The sequence below is a fragment of the Nicotiana attenuata genome, chromosome 2, assembly GCF_001879085.1.
Source record: "Nicotiana attenuata strain UT chromosome 2, NIATTr2, whole genome shotgun sequence".
Lineage (NCBI taxonomy): Eukaryota > Viridiplantae > Streptophyta > Magnoliopsida > Solanales > Solanaceae > Nicotiana > Nicotiana attenuata.
The window spans coordinates 82,139,430-82,156,251 of record NC_031990.1 but is presented as its reverse complement, the minus strand read 5'-3'; the positions used below and the strand labels follow the sequence as shown (position 1 = coordinate 82,156,251).

General features: G+C 33.2%; 2 protein-coding genes across 2 annotated transcripts; both read right to left on the bottom strand.

The window, feature by feature from the left end:
• On the bottom strand, positions 1,896-4,361 carry LOC109213901. The gene is made up of 3 exons (XM_019377744.1): positions 4,227-4,361; positions 2,979-3,311; positions 1,896-2,291 (listed from the first exon to the last, which is right to left on the bottom strand). The coding sequence occupies exons 1-3, from the start codon at positions 4,282-4,284 to the stop codon at positions 2,053-2,055; spliced, it is 630 nt and encodes a 209-aa protein (XP_019233289.1). The 5' UTR covers positions 4,285-4,361; the 3' UTR covers positions 1,896-2,052.
• Positions 5,847-9,278, bottom strand: LOC109213895 (tubulin beta-8 chain-like). Its single transcript, XM_019377732.1, has 3 exons — positions 8,792-9,278; positions 7,303-7,572; positions 5,847-6,740 (listed from the first exon to the last, which is right to left on the bottom strand). The coding sequence occupies exons 1-3, from the start codon at positions 9,183-9,185 to the stop codon at positions 6,067-6,069; spliced, it is 1,338 nt and encodes a 445-aa protein (XP_019233277.1). The 5' UTR covers positions 9,186-9,278; the 3' UTR covers positions 5,847-6,066.

Below are 16,822 nucleotides of genomic sequence, written 5' to 3'. Positions count from 1 at the left end.
AATTGGACACGCATAAATCACCCCCTCCTCTTGTGTGATATTGAAGTATAAAGCATAAATTAGGAATGAAGATATTCGGGTCGGGAGGAGTGGCCCCGGTGGAAGAAAAAATACGGGAAGCGAGACTTAGATAGTTTGGGCAAGTGAAAAGAAGAAGCACATATTCCTCAATGAGGAGGTATGAGAGGTTGACCTTGGTGGATTTGAAGAAAGGTAGATGTAGGTCAAATAAGTATGGGATAAAGGTGATTAAGTAGGATATGGCGTTGCTTCGGCGTACCGAGAACATGACTCTTGATAGGAAGGTGTGAAGGTCGAGAATTAAGATAGAAGGCTAGTCGGTAGGCGAGAATGTTTCTTTCCCATATAGCATTGGTGTTAGTCTTGTATGATATTATTGTTAGCTTTCTATTACTACAAGTTCCTTTCGCTCGTTTTCTTATTATGTTGTTGTTGATACTGCTTGTTGCTATTACTTTCTTTTCATCTTTCTTTAAGCCGGAAGTCTACTGAAAATAATCTCTCTACCTTCAAAGTAGAGGCAAGGTCTGCGTACAGACCCTACTTGTGGGATTATATTGGGTTTGTTGTTTACGTAATAGGAAAAAAAAAAATATTGAATGAGATTTTAACTAGTGCAAATTTTCTTTCTACATAATTATTACTTATAAGGTAATTTTTATAATATGTACTAATTGGTAAACTTATATCAATAGTATTATTAATTAACATGTTAATAGATAAAACAACACTAATCATGTAAATTTCAGTCCAATGTCATGTAATTAAGTAGTGACGATGTCATGGAAAATATATAGGGTATGGGATTAATACGTATTTAGACAAATGCAACTTCTTATGTATACACAGTTGGTGTCAAGTTACAGATCAGAATTAAGAAGCCCTAGTCTTCGAAGTCTCATTTTGTTTATTTTTGAAGTCGCACCCTAAAGAAAACAATGACTGCTTGATAAAACATTTTATTACATACAAAAATTAGTAGTTGAACCATTTAGTAGTGAAGGCTTTGTTTCTTCCATAGAGATACGCCATTTCTTTTTTTAATATGCTTCGTTGCCAAATCCGCCAGATAGCCTGAGAGTTAAGAGTTCCACAATATCACATTTGGCGTTCTAAAAGGCGGGGCGTAACACATGACGTTTTACTTAACGTAAGGCAAGACGTTAGCCCCGAAACATTATCCTGAGTTTCTACAATTTCTTCCATATTTTGAGAGGTAAAATATAAAAGTTATTACATAAAAGACCCCTTGAACTCTCAATATTTTGTGAGTTCATACCTAAGTTATGGTATGCTTCTATTCCCCCCAGAACTCTAATTTTTCAAGGTTAATAACCCCCCTAAAAACTAAGAAGTACAATTTTTAACCTTGAAAAGTAATAGTTCGGGGGATAATAAAAGCACCACATAATTTAGATATGAAACTCGCAAAACGATTACAGTTTAGTGCGTGTTTTTATATATTAACTCAAAATTTAATTTTAAAAGAAATTCTGATGATCGATTAAGGCTTTGATTTAGTTGAGGCAAGGGGCAAGAAGGATGCATGAAAGGTGTAGAGCCTTAGCACATCCTACTTCTTGCAAGAGTATTATTGCGTGACCTTAAGTTTTTTTCTACTTATTCTACTATATGAGCCTCATACAGCGCTACGCTCCTTTAATATGATGAGAAGGTTACTCTATTTCCTGTATCAATCTTCATCTATTTCTACATCTTTTTTAATAGCTAGATTTTTCGAGACATTATTTGTATTACTTCATGCATAACTTCCATTCATTGATAAGGAAAAGAAAAAAAAGAAGTGAAAATGGATCAGATTAATAATAATAATAATTCATATATAAGTAGATAATATGACAACAAAAGTAAAATAATCCCCAAATATTTCTAGATTATTTAGTAAGTAAAAGCAAACAACAATAAGGAAAATTTGAACAAAGCAACATGAACTCCTAAGTAATATGGCCACATTATAGGACTAATGCAACAGGAGAAACTTCTGATCAGCAGTGGTATATTACTTCAGAATCACCATGGGGCAGCAGCATCCATATCATCGAATGTGATTGCAGGACTTGCAGCAGGGCCTTCACTCAACTGACGGCCATATCCGCCGCCGTATCCAGTACTGGCGGCGGGGCCTTCAGTCAATTGACGGCCATATCCGTCGGAGGCTGGTGCCAACGCTGCACCTGAACTTTGGATTTGGCTCATTTCACGGCGTCCGTTTAATTTTTTCCCCTTACAAAATGCTGGCAAATATACCCCTGCCACAAAGCACGAAATATTATAGGGATCTTTACATAAATAGCCAATTGACAATTAATCAAGATATTCAAACTCGATTATGTTGCAGGTTGAATTGTAAGCATCTATTATAAGTTGTATCCCCGGAGCCATGAGACAATTTAATGTTAAAATAACGTTTCTAACTCAGGGCAATGTTTTTTGCTACTTAAACAAGAAGGAAATGTAGCTTAATTACCAAAGTTTACTAAAAGCTAAAGGTTTTAGCCCATATTTTAACCGTTTGTAGCAAGTTTCTCGTAGTTATCTTGTAACCATATTTAGATGACTGTATAAAAGAACTTTTACACTATCGGTGTATATTAACATGTTGGAATAAGTTACCTGCTTTATTCTTGTAGGTTACAAATGTCACTTATTATCAACGGTTACGATATCCTTCACACATTCAGTCTGATCTTATTTGTACTATTGCCCGATCATAGTTGTACTGTACTATTAGATTATTTATCCGTCTCTCCTACCCTATTAGAACAGTTTGGTTTGTAACAACACAACCTGAAAGGAAGTCAGTTCTTAATAGGAAGTTTCTAGTCATCTTTCTTGAGGAGCGAGAAAAGACTAATTATCTTTTAGGTGATCGGATAGTGTAAACCTTCTAAAACTGCATAGAAGTTAAAGACTTTAAAAGTTATAAAATGGAATACCTTCTCCCAAAGCCAAGTTGTAGTAAAGATCAACAATGTTTGGGCACTTTTGGTAACATTGTTGGGAGCAAAGCTTAAAGGTAAAACTTGATTCAAGAAGATAATCAGAAGAAATGCCAACAGAGTCTCTGTTAGCTCCACAAGCACTTATGCACTCATCACTTTCAATCCAATTTGCTATTCCATTAATAGCGACTACTACCTCTGAGGTCTTGCATTGATATCCTGTTGTTCCCTCACTTGATTCATAAGTCTCCAAAGTGCATCTTTTCCCTAAGGAATCAACTGAGTAGGCACACTTTCCTACTGACAAATCTTCACATACAATTTCTCCTGCATTTTTCAAATAATATTAGGAAATACAGGATTTTAAGTCAGTGAATTTTAAAGTAACTGCGGACATAAATTTTGCGCGCGCGCGCGCACACACACACACATATATATATAATATATATTATATATAATTATAATATATATATATATATATATATATATATATATATATATATATATATATATATATATATAATATATATATATATATATATATCAGGGGTGTTATGTAAGCATGGGCGAAGCTACATTTTTATAAGGGTGGTCAATTGACCACGCTTCGTCGAAAAATTACATTACATATATAGGTAAAATATTAGATTTTAGAGGTATATGACATATTATTGAACACCCTTTGTTGGTAAATTTTTTTCACTTCTTTCAAGTTTGAACACCCTTGGATAAATTTCTGGCTCCGCCACTGGTATGTAGCCCTATAACACCGGGTTCAATTGAACCCATAACTTTCGACGCGGAGTGCAATTTATATGCAAAAAATCACTAAAATCGTAATAAATTATAGATATGAACCCATACTTTTAGGATATAATGAGTTCAGTAAGAACCTTAAAGATTGAACCCATAGAGTTTAAATCCTGAATCAGCCTCTGTGTATATTGTACAACTACCTAACCTACCAAGTACTAGATGGAGATTTAATCTCATGATCCTCCTTCTTTTATATACAGAGAGAGAGTCAGATTTTTCTATAATAACATTTCAGTATACGGCCAAGTTTTCTTGCCATTTTTATATTATGTTATATAATAGCACTTCATTATAACAGCCAAAAAATATCGCAACAAATAGGCTGTTATAAGAGGTTTGATTGTACACGGAGATGGAAATGTATCCCTAATTAAGATTGATATATAGATTACTTTTATCAACAATATATAAAAGAAGAATACATACCATTACCAAGAGCTCCATGGATGAGAAATGAGAAAACAAGGAAGATAATGAGCTCCATATTTGGTAAAGAATTAAAGGCTTTCTTCTTTGGGAAAGTACAAAATGCAATAGGAGAATTTGCTGATGAGAGAAATAGAAGAGAAATAGGTGTTTATATAGGCAGAATTCAAATGAGTCCAATAAGAAATGCCACTCAATCATTGTGGAATTCGTTTTGGATATAAGTTATATATACTGATAGAGTGAATAATTTTTAAAGTACAGCAACGGTTGTAGTACATTGCTAGTGCCTTTGCATTGGATTTTGTGTAAATAGTGCCGCTTAATTGTCACAATTTAGTTTGCAAGTGGTTTGCGTCTACGACCTGTAGCGATTTAAGAGATTTACTCTGTGTTACAAATTGATATTTACTTTCTATCCAACCGTCTCTCTTTCCTTCATAAGGTAGGGTTAAGGTATGCGTATATACTACCCTCCCAGGCCCCACATGTGAGATTGCACCGGGTTTGTTGTTATTATCCAACCGGTGATGATTGTTTCGTAAAAGGATACACTTTCCTTCCCAATTTAATTATGTGATACGTTCGAATTTGGAGAGTTAAAATTCTTGCGAATCCAGATATAGAATCTTTAAATTTTTTGAAAATTAAATTTACTAGAATTTAAAATTACAATTGTAATTTGGCTTTTACTATAATTTGATTCATAAAGTTTTTTTTTACGTTAATTTTATTCGTGTTATAAAGATTTAGATTCATTATTATTTTTGGTTAGATTGTTGTTATGTTTGGTATTGGGCTGGGTGGAAGTGATTTGTCTTTGCATAGTCAGCCGAATGGAGACCTTTTCATGGTGTTCAAATATAAAGCCTGCAGAATGGTGTTTTGGATTTGTTTTCTTCCCTTATTTCAATGAGGACAATTTTGCGGAAATACCAATTGCCATGTGTCTTTCTTTTATTTTCCAAAATTCACTCGGTGAAGTTGTATACTGGAATCTCATTTTTCTTTATCTTGAAGAATTATTTGTACTACACACACACAAAAAGAAGATTGACTTCAAAACCGAAGTTACTCAGTAGTCAGTCCATTCAATCAACGGTAATCTCAAACGACGGTATAAAATAATTCGTACTATTTGTTTTGTTCAATTTAAAATTCAGTACTTAGTGGATTCATTATAATAATCCATTTTTACACTGATTTGTTTTCTTCCGTTGTTTCGATGAGGACAATTCAGCGGATCTTCCAATTGTCATGTGTCTTTCTTTAAATTCCAGATGCACTAAGTGACGTTGCAAAATGGAATCTCATTTTCTATTCGATATGTTCGAGCCAAATATTCAACTTTTAGATGATTCGTTTTATTTAACCTATTTTTAGTTAAGCTAAAGTTAATACTAGAATTCTTGTGCAGGTATTCATTGCAGTTGGTAAACCTTAACGAATACCTATTCGCACACTAGAAGTCAAATAACAAGATCAATTGACACACGAAAGTTATATGACAAGATAAAAGCAATTGTAGCTATGTCTAACATCTTATATGTATTATGTATACAACCGTGGTAATCATAAGTTCAAATAGGTATTAGAAGTATATACCAACTACAACATGCATTCTCATCAACCAATCACAGATATCTTAGCATAAGCAACAAAATATTCAATTTGCAATTAAAGGATAGTGACAAGTTCAACAAAAATACAGGTTAAGTCTCTTTCTCTTCACTACTAAAGTTCATCTCCTCCTATGGGTATGGTAGTTGAGGTTACATCCACAGTTGAAAGGAACTATTGCTTAAAATATAAGATAAGATTTCCCAGCATTATTAGCTCACTAGTCATGATATGCTTCCTCTTCATCCTCATATCCTTCATCCTCATCTGCTACTGCATCTTGGTACTGCTGGTACTCTGAGACCAGATCATTCATGTTACTCTCTGCCTCAGTGAACTCCATCTCATCCATTCCTTCCCCAGTGTACCAGTGCAAGAAAGCCTTCCTCCTGAACATGGCTGTGAATTGCTCACTGACACGACGGAACATCTCTTGAATTGATGTTGAGTTTCCAATGAAAGTTGATGCCATCTTCAGACCAGTTGGTGGAATATCACAGACAGTTGATTTGACATTGTTGGGGATCCACTCAACAAAGTATGAAGAATTTTTGTTCTGCACATTAAGCATCTGCTCATCAACTTCCTTGGTGCTCATCTTCCCCCTAAACATAGCTGATGCTGTCAAATAGCGGCCATGCCTAGGGTCAGCAGCACACATCATGTTCTTTGCATCCCACATTTGCTGAGTAAGCTCAGGGACAGATAAAGCTCGGTATTGTTGCGAACCACGTGAGGTAAGTGGAGCAAACCCAACCATGAAAAAGTGAAGACGGGGGAAAGGAATGAGATTCACAGCAAGTTTCCGCAGATCAGAGTTAAGCTGGCCAGGGAATCTGAGGCAACAAGTAACTCCGGACATGGTTGCAGATATTAAGTGATTCAGATCACCAACTGTAAGAAAACAAAGGCACCATTCAGCAAGGAAAAATTTTCAAAGAAGCTGCAGAACAAACAATCCATAGCATAAAGCATATTCGCATTGACTGGTCAATATTGTTGCTAAGCAAACACAACCAACCAATCATGCCTCAATCTCAAATGAGTTGGGGTTGGCTAAGCAAATACATAAAATTTAGTTTATGGATGCAAATTAAAGAGAGAAAAACAATTTACAAAATAACCAGTTGATGAAACACATAATGTTTTGTTTCCATCTCAAGGATGGCCATGATTTCCAAGTTGTTTATAAATAGTTATGTTATTGAGATAACAGGTATTCAGATTCATCATTCTCAATACATAAAAGATTGAGTGAGGTAAGATTTTAGAAAATAAGACCAAAAACATAAATAACAATGGCCACATTGCAGGGGAGGCTATTGGCCCTAATGAGAAAATTAGTTTCAACATCAGACACCCTGAAACACCTTTCATGTCTCAAAGTTATCTCGTGTTGAAATAAACCCCTGGAAAATTTCGACCAATGTCATCCGTACGAATCAAGGATACTTACAGCTAGGAGTTGTAAGTTTGAGGGTACGGAAACAAATGTCATAGAGTGCCTCATTATCAAGAACCATGCACTCATCTGCATTCTCCACAAGCTGATGAACGGACAATGTTGCATTGTAAGGCTCTACAACAGTGTCCGAGACCTTTGGAGATGGGAAAACAGAGAATGTTAGCATCATCCTGTCTGGGTATTCCTCTCTTATCTTTGAAATGAGAAGTGTCCCCATTCCAGACCCAGTCCCTCCTCCCAGGGAATGGCACACCTGAAACCCTGCATACAATTCCACACATAAGTGTACATATAAAAAGAAGAAGAAAAAAGGAAAAATTCTCAAGCACATCTCAAATGAATAAAACAATAGAACTGTCAAACGTATAAAAAAGGGGGTGGGGGAGTGGAGGTCTCAAGCACATAACCAAATAAATAAAACAACAGAACATCTGATGATGAAACCAATCCCACAAGTTAATAGATCATGATATGCATAAAACGTCAAGAAGACACCTTTCAGCAATCATAACAAACAGCTCCTTTGTGCACAACATCCAGAACAAATACAACCAACTTAGGACCCTCAGGTTAATGACCACTCATTTATTCAGCGCTACATAATTCGTCTTTTAAAGCAAATTTGGTCTCTCTAAAGCTAGAAATATCAATTATCCTTACATGAACACATGGGTTCCTTAACTAGGAAAACCAAACAAAACATGGTACATAGACTAAGGTAATTGCAACAACATAGACTATGCTCATGCATCAAAAGGAAAGTACAAGCACATCAGAAAAGAATATATATATATATATATATATATATATATATATATATATAAAATTGACTTAAGTATCAAAGAACAATCATCATGAATAGATACATCAAGATGTGGATAAAAATTTCATCATACACCTCATAGGCCATCAAAATTTCAGCTTCTCAGATGAATAAAACCATAGAACTTAGAATACTTTAAACAATCACCATGAATGAACAAACCAGGATATGTTAGACATTAAAACAAAAACCTAACAGAAAATCACAATTTTCAGCGTCTCAATTAAGGAAATAATAGAACTTGTGATATTAAAACAATAAACAAGTTAACAAATCAGGATATGCATAAACATTTAAAGAAATCCTCGAGGGTACTCACAATTTTCAGCTTCACAATAAATTGAATCATAGAACTTCTGTTACCAAAACAGATCCCACAAGTTAATAAATCAAGATATGCATAAGCATTCAAACAAGCACCTTGTAGGCAAACACAATTTAAAGCTTCTCAAATAAATAAAACATAATATATATATATATATATATATATATATATATATATGGTTTAATAAATCAAAAAAAAACACATAAACATTTTAACAAACACCTTGTAGGCAATAACAATTTTAAGCTGTATAAAATTATAAAACTTACAAAATAAAAAACAATCACCAGAAGTTAATTAATGAAGATACGAATAAACATTTTAACAAGTACCTTGTAGGCAATCACAATTCTCAGCTTCTTTACGAACAACATCGAGAACAGAATCAATCAACTCAGCACCCTCGGTATAATGACCTTTAGCCCAATTATTCCCCGCACCAGACTGACCGAAAACAAAGTTATCAGGCCTAAAAATCTGACCATAAGGCCCAGATCTAACACTGTCCATAGTACCAGGCTCTAAATCCATAAGAACAGCACGAGGTACGAAACGCCCACAGCTTGCCTCATTATAATAGACATTTACCCTCTCAAGTTGAATATCCGTTTCCCCATGGTAAGCGCCGGTGGAATCGATCCCGTGCTCCGCGCACACAACCTCCCAGAACTTGGCCCCAATTTGGTTGCCGCATTGGCCACCTTGGATATGGAGGATTTCACGCATTTTATTAGGGTTTCGTTCGAAGGAGGGAGGAGAAAGAGAGAGGATAGTTGATGGATTTTTTTGTGTGAGAAATGTGAGAGGAGAAAAAGGGCTAATGAGGAGTTTATATAGTAAGGGTTGTTTGGGGGGAGGGGGTTTGTGGTTTTTGAAATTTGAAATATTTGAGTGGTGGGAAAATTTAAGTCAGGACAAGTGGGTGGGTGGTATAATTTGAAGCCGTTATGTGTAAGCGGTAAATAATCTACGGTTTATTTTGTGAAAAGTAAAAAAATTAAATTTTGTTATAAAACAATAAAGGAACAAGAGCAATATTGCAGAGAAAAGTAGAGAGAGAGAATTCTTATTGAATTTTGGGATGAATTACAATGGAATAAAACTCTCTATTTATAGGGAGAGGTTGACTTAGCCACCAAGTAATAAACCGTAGAATCTCTCTAAATATGGACATTCACCATAAATAGAATTCTATTTATAACACTCCCCCTTGAATGTCTATTCAACAGATAATATGCCTCGTTAAAACCTTAACTAAAATAAAACTCAATGGGAAAAAAATTTCTAGAAAAGGAAAAAGAGTACACATATCTAACAATACGCCTTTTGGTTGCCTCGTTAAAAACCTTGCAAGGAAAACCCAGTGGGACAAAACCTTGTAAGGGAAAAAGAGTACAACTCGTATTAACTTCCCTAATGAGAGCATCAATTCACATCTTTAAACATTTGTATTCCAATCTTGTGCACCATCTTCAAAAGATCTCTTGAACGAATTTATTTCACCTTGAAATCATCATTCCTAATAGATGTATTGTCTTCATATGATCTTGTTGGAATCTTCAGTTCAATATCTTCACATAGAGGTGAAACTCTTGCTATCATATTATCATGCTTATAGTTATAGCAAGATACATTTGTGCACAAATTGCACTGAGGAAGTGGTACTTCAAGATCAAGAATTGTATATGCTTCAAGCAACTTAAATCCTTCATGGATTGTCATATAAGTTAAGTCGTATAAGTCATATAATAGACTTTTGATGCATATCGAGTTTTCATGTCATGCTAGACATATAAGATACCCAAAACTGATTGCACATACCATTGACTTTATACTTTCAAGTGTTTGAACTACATGTCCAAACTACATGGCTTTCATATGAAACCAATTCTATTTGAATTGTTTCTTCAGACTTAAGATCCTCATATATATATTTAGCGCTATCATAGATGTCGTCGACAAACATTTTATATCAGTTTCAACTTCCTTATTTTTCATAAAGACATGACATAGAGATCTCTTCATTCATATTTTCAGGTACCTGAATCTCTCCTGAGATTTTATGAAGTGTTATGTCATGTGATCTTCTAGATCACTTGCCTCCTTATTATGATCATTTTGATCATTTGCTCATCTTCTATATTAAGAAGTTTATTTGAAACCGATTTGTCTATATGCTTTAAGCGTACCATAGACTTTGTCCTTCTAGGACTTAATATGAGCATTTGCAATGAGAATATAGTTACTTTCTTTGGGTCAGCAAATGCGTCCGGCATGCTTTGCAATATATTGCACGTGAATTATCCTTTATGAACTTCAAGTTCATATTATCTTATTCGAGGATCTAGATGTACAAATGATAATTCATTCCACGTAACTTTTTCTCAACTGTTGTATCTTGTCTCCCCCTCATGTTAGAAAAACTAACTTGTTTCCTCAACTTTGAGAATCCACCTTTGTGCGTTTGGTGTTAATCAAAATATACACCGCACATCAATAATAATAAGATGGAATTATTTGGTTCCTGACCCTGAACCACTTGTGAGGGGAGAAAATAATATACTTTGGTATATAACGTATATCAAACTGATATAGATAACTTTGTTCTCATAAGCAATCGTTTAGCTATTAAGTTGAGCCACTCAATAAATCATTTTTCTAAACCAACTGTGATGTAAACCAACTTATCAAGATGAACTATCTTGAATAAAAAATCTGGAAATTATGCTCTAAATCAAATTATTGAGCAAGTTACCTCGCAAACACCATGTTGCCGGTTATTAATAATCGCGCATGTAACCATCTCATAGATGCATCTTATGTGGTATACATGGCAGATGAATGGGCCCATATTCACCTTTGATATTTCCAGCATTCATGGGATTCAATCCCAATTTTAGTTGGTCATTTAATTAATGAGAACAAGCAATATAAGAGAATTCGTAAAGAACTTTCTAGTTCTTTAATATTTACCCATGTGAATTCTCTATTATTTCTGCACATCATACTTAAATTGATATGGCTAAACCAATTATGCCAACTGGATAAATTATCAATAGAGTTCAGGTTTACACCATGACGTGTGCAATTATCAATAAACTCCAAGTTTATTATGATATGGGTTTTTATATCAATAAATATCCACTTCATTGTGGTATTTTTGTTTATGTAGTACAAATTGGAGAATAAAGCGGGTAGCTTTTCACATACATATTACCCCGCTACAAGTTGTAGTAATAAAAGATATTAAATCTTTCCTTTATTTATAATCTCAATATAATCAACCGCTTTCGCGTATACTTTGGAAACTCAATAAGTTTCTTTGAGACTTGCTACAACACAATGTCTTATTGATAATCAATTTTCTCCAAAATAGTATAATTGGCTCTTCTAGAGCTCTCAATTAATTTTGTACTACCACAGATTCATCAACATCCATGTGGTGAATATCTCTTTTAAAGAGAGAGTTATACCATTATGGTTATAGTCAAAATTATATGCAAGATATGTTTCTTGCATTAATGTTATTCTTTAATAATCACATTACCTAAACATTTGGGCGTACAATAGGTACGTGACCAATGACCATTCATGCCATAATAATGACATTATTTTCTTATATCATCTCAAACCTCCTTCTAGAGGTGAGTGCGGTATATTCACTACCACTAGCACATTCATATTCTTCGAAAAATGAATATGTATTCATAAATCAGATGTTGTCACATTCACATCATGAATGGACCATAATCATCTATATGTGCTTTATAAAATCTCATATCAAATCGATGACAAATATTACTTTCACAGGTTGAAGGATTATTTTAAGAATCCTTATTATTCTCAATATCACAATAATGACGATTATAATTTCGTCTATTGTCACGTCCACATCCATTGATACATTCATAGTGGTAATTTTGTCTTCTTTCAGACTTATCACATACTGCTATCACATTCTCTAAAGGGAATGAGAATGGAGCAAATTCAATGGGACGAGTTTTCAATTCTTTGCCCACAATCATACATGAATTTGATCATTGCAAGGCATAAATTTTTTTACCACTTTGGGTGGTTATAATTTCTTTCTATCTCCGTTAGAGTTATAATCAAAATTTATCATCTTTGCTTGTATTTAAAATCAAATTATAAATTGTCAAGAATTTAAAAGAGAAAAGTAAGATACTTACCTTAAACCCAGAATTTAACCATGAAGGAAGTTCATAGAACAATTGACAATCATTATACTCAATCCCAAAACTTCTACTCAATTGGTTAGAGTCTCGTGCTGATAACGTGTTATAAAACAATAAAGGAACAAGAGCAACATTGCAGAGAAAAGTAGAGAGAGAGAATTCTTATTGAATTTTGGGATGAATTACAATGGAATAAAACCATCTATTTATAGGGAGAGGTTGACTTAGCCACCAAGTAATAAACCCTAGAATCTCTCTAAATATGGACATTCACCATAAATAGAATTCTATTTATAACAAATTTGAAATAATTTTCTATTAAAATTCTTGTTTATGTAATGAAATATATTTCAGATCGATTTGTAACCTGAATATAATTTAAAACTTGAATTTGGTCGTGAATGAAAAAGAGATTATTTTAATTTTACGTTTAGTTGTCAGAATTACTTTTGATATATGATATTTATTTTTCCGTCGAACAAGAAAAAGGTGTACAAAAGTGAAATGAATAAAAAAAGAAAGTCTTGAATATGAACACTTGTTTAGTTAAACAAATTTAATACATTAAAAATTAAGTAGATAAATACTTCATTTATCTCAATTATGTGACATAGCGCCTGTTTGGGCCAAGCTTTTGTGAGGCTAAAAGTACTTTTTTTTCTTCCAAAAAGTATTTTTAAAAAAATTTAAGATGTTTGGCCAAGACGGAGAAATACTTTACGTCAGCAGCAGAAGCAATTTTTTTGCTTTTGGGAAGAAACAGAAAATTCTAGCTTCTTCAAAGAAGCAGAAGCAAGAAATTAGTTTATTTCAAGATAAAAGTATCCTCACCATAAATTTATATTTTTCAAATTATCCCTTACTGATTTAAGCTTGTTATTTTCATTTTTGTTTCTAGTTTTTACCATTCTTTTAAAATTAAAGACATCATATACATGAATCATATTGTAACTTTCCAAATTTTTTATTGGCTTTTCTTGTTTTTGAATTTTTTTTCTTTGTGTAATGTCTTGTAACTTTCAAATTATCTTCTTCTTCTTTTCACACTAAAGCAAATTATCTACATCCTTCTTTGGATTATCAATTTTCTTTCTACAAATGATCATTTATAATTTTCTCTGTTATAGGCTATTAATTCCCGAGTCTTTAAAACAGTTATTAAATCTAATTTGTGAAAATTACCTACAAGTAGGTAATAAATTTATAATTGCATCGCATAATCTATATATTATTAAAAGAAGAAGAAAAAACTTCCACATTAAGCTAAGTGACAACCTCACAATATGTTATTTGGTAATTAAGACAAAGTTAGTTATGCTAGGTGATAATTTTTTTGTTTGCATTTAAATTTTTTTTGAAAAATTATGCATTTTGTGTTGTTAATAACTAGTTACTCTTTTTGAAATTGAATTTAAACATACTTAACTATTTTTTTTACGAAAATAATAATTTTTTTATAATATTTAAAATTATTTCTATTTTACGCTCAATGTCATCTTTCAAGTTTGACACTCATAATCATCGAGCTACCAATGCTATATATAATTTTATCCGATGATATTCTTTTAGCCATAAGAAATTAAACTATTGTGCTAATGAAGACATTAATGCAGAGTGCGAATTGGCCTTTTCCCTTCTCCTTTCTAAAGCAAAAAAGAATGTCATCATTCTGATCGTGTCTTGAAAAAAGAAATAAGAGAAGGAACTTGGATTGGGAAAGAGATGGGCCGTCTGGAATTCCTCTAGAGATGCAAGGCAAGTCTCTATTAATATGGTGGCACTATGTGATAGAAGTAGAGATGAAATTGCTGAGAAATGTTATCATGTGTGAGTGACTTTGCTTATTATTTCATGGTGGATTGTCAATATATAGTAATTTGTGGAATAGACTTCTAATTCATACTGAATGGTGTATTTTGATTATTCAAATCATCATGTAAATAATAAGTAATTATACTAGCTAATATTGTATGCTTTGGTATAAGTATATATGTTATATTGATTTAAACTTTAATGTATATTTACTTTATATTTTATATTTTAATTAAATAAAATAAAAAATAATAAAAGTCTCTTACGATAAATATTGAAGTTCATTTTTCTCTTTAAAATAATTATAAAACCTTGGTACTATCTTTTTTGGTAATTTGACACTCAAAATCACTTTTTAGAAAGATTGGCCAAACACAATTTGTTTATCAAATATTGCAAAAAGTACTTCTTAAATGAATTGGCCAAACACAAGCTGTTTTTTTCCAACAATACTTTTGGATAAAGCACTTATGAAAAAAAATTACTTTTCAAAATAAGCAAGTTTCGACAGCTTGACCAAACAGGCTGATAGTTTAACTAGGAGCTGATTTAAGAAACAAATTAAATACTTGTAAAATTTGTGTTCTTTATCGTAATATTTATGTAGCTATAAGACTTCTGAAACTTATATTCTTAAATATGATAGTATAATATTTGTGTGGCTATAAAATTTTATTATTAAAGGTAAAATGAGAAAATTGTTATTCATTTTTTTATGATGGTGGTGGACAGTTGTTCGGGTCAAGTTCTTTATAACGACTCGGCCGATTGTTTTGAGAATTTGCGTCCTGTTAGGCAGCTTAAGGTCTCGATCAACTTCGTATTATGTGTTATGACTTGCGTGTGTGGCCGAGTTCAGTTTTCGGATGATTCGGGGTCAATTTGGAAGAATGATTCTTATTTTAGAAGCTTAAGCGGCAAGTGTTGACCGGAATTTAACTTTTGCGTAGACGATTCCAAAATGGCGTTTTGATGATTCCAACAGCTTCGTATGGTGATTTTGGACATTAGAGGGGCGTCCGGATTTGGATTTGAAAGTCTTGTAGGGTAATTTGAAGCATTTTGTCAAAAATTGGAAAGTTGAAGTTTTGGAAGGTTGAGAGGTTTGATCGAGAGTTGATTTTGATGATATCAGGGTCGGAATTCGATTCTGAGAATTGGATTAGCTCCATTATGTCATTTGGGACTTGCATGCAAAATTTGACGTCATTCCGGGTTGATTTGATATGTTTCGGCACGAGTTTTGGAAGTTGGAAGATTTGAAAGTTCATAAGTTCGATTCATGGTACGATTTGTGGTTTCGACGTTGTTTGATGTGATTTGAGGCCTTGAGTAGGTCCGCGGTATGTTATGGGGACATGCCACAACTTAAATTGTAGGGTGGGGGATATTTGTATGTTGTATGTATGTTAGTTGTAGTTTTTGCTTTTGTTAGTGATTAAAGCACTCTATGGGGTCTCGATAATGTGATTAAACTTTCTCTTGCACATAATAGATTAGATGGGCCTATTCCAGAATCATTTGGTAAAATGCTGGCCTTAAATTTCTTGGATTTGTGTTATCTATCATGGAATTAGCTTTGAGATGCACTGTAGTGGCACCAGATGCAAGAATTAGCATGGAAGATGCTCTTTCAACACTTAAAAAGATTAAGCTCCAACTTCACCACTAGTTGGAATTGGATTGTTGGCTCTCGGATGCTGCTTGATTTACCTATGATGGTTTGGTTAAGATTTCAATTCTGCTCAACTACTTTACTTCTTTCAATGTAAGAGCTTGTTTGGATGGTTGTTACGCATCGTTTCATAATGTATCGTATCGTACTGTATCGTTTGATAAAAACAATGTTTGGATAGATTGTGTCGTTTGCCATCGTTTCATGATATCACGGACCAACAATATGAAGAATAAACTTGTAATACTATAAAGAAAAATTATGATACAGGGTAAAATTACTATATAAAAAGGTAAGGTAAATGATAAAATAAAATTATTTAATAATAATAAAGAGTGAGATTGAGAGAAAAAGACATGATAACGACGCGACCACACCAAATCTGTCGTTACATAAAGTAGCACATTTCGTCGTTATGTAACGACGGATTTAACGATACGTTACAGTAAAATTTAAGTAACAATCAAAACAAACATCGTATTTAAAGTAACAATACGATACAATACAATGGGTAACAACTATCCAAACAAGCTGTAAATTTGTTAAGGATGTTGGCTCCAATTTTTCACCAACTATAAGACTGTTTTTTAATCAGTTCAAACCACTTTTGCACCAGAAATCATGTTTCAAATTATTTAACATTCTAAATCCGATTAATTAGTCTCCCCATTAGAGTCCTA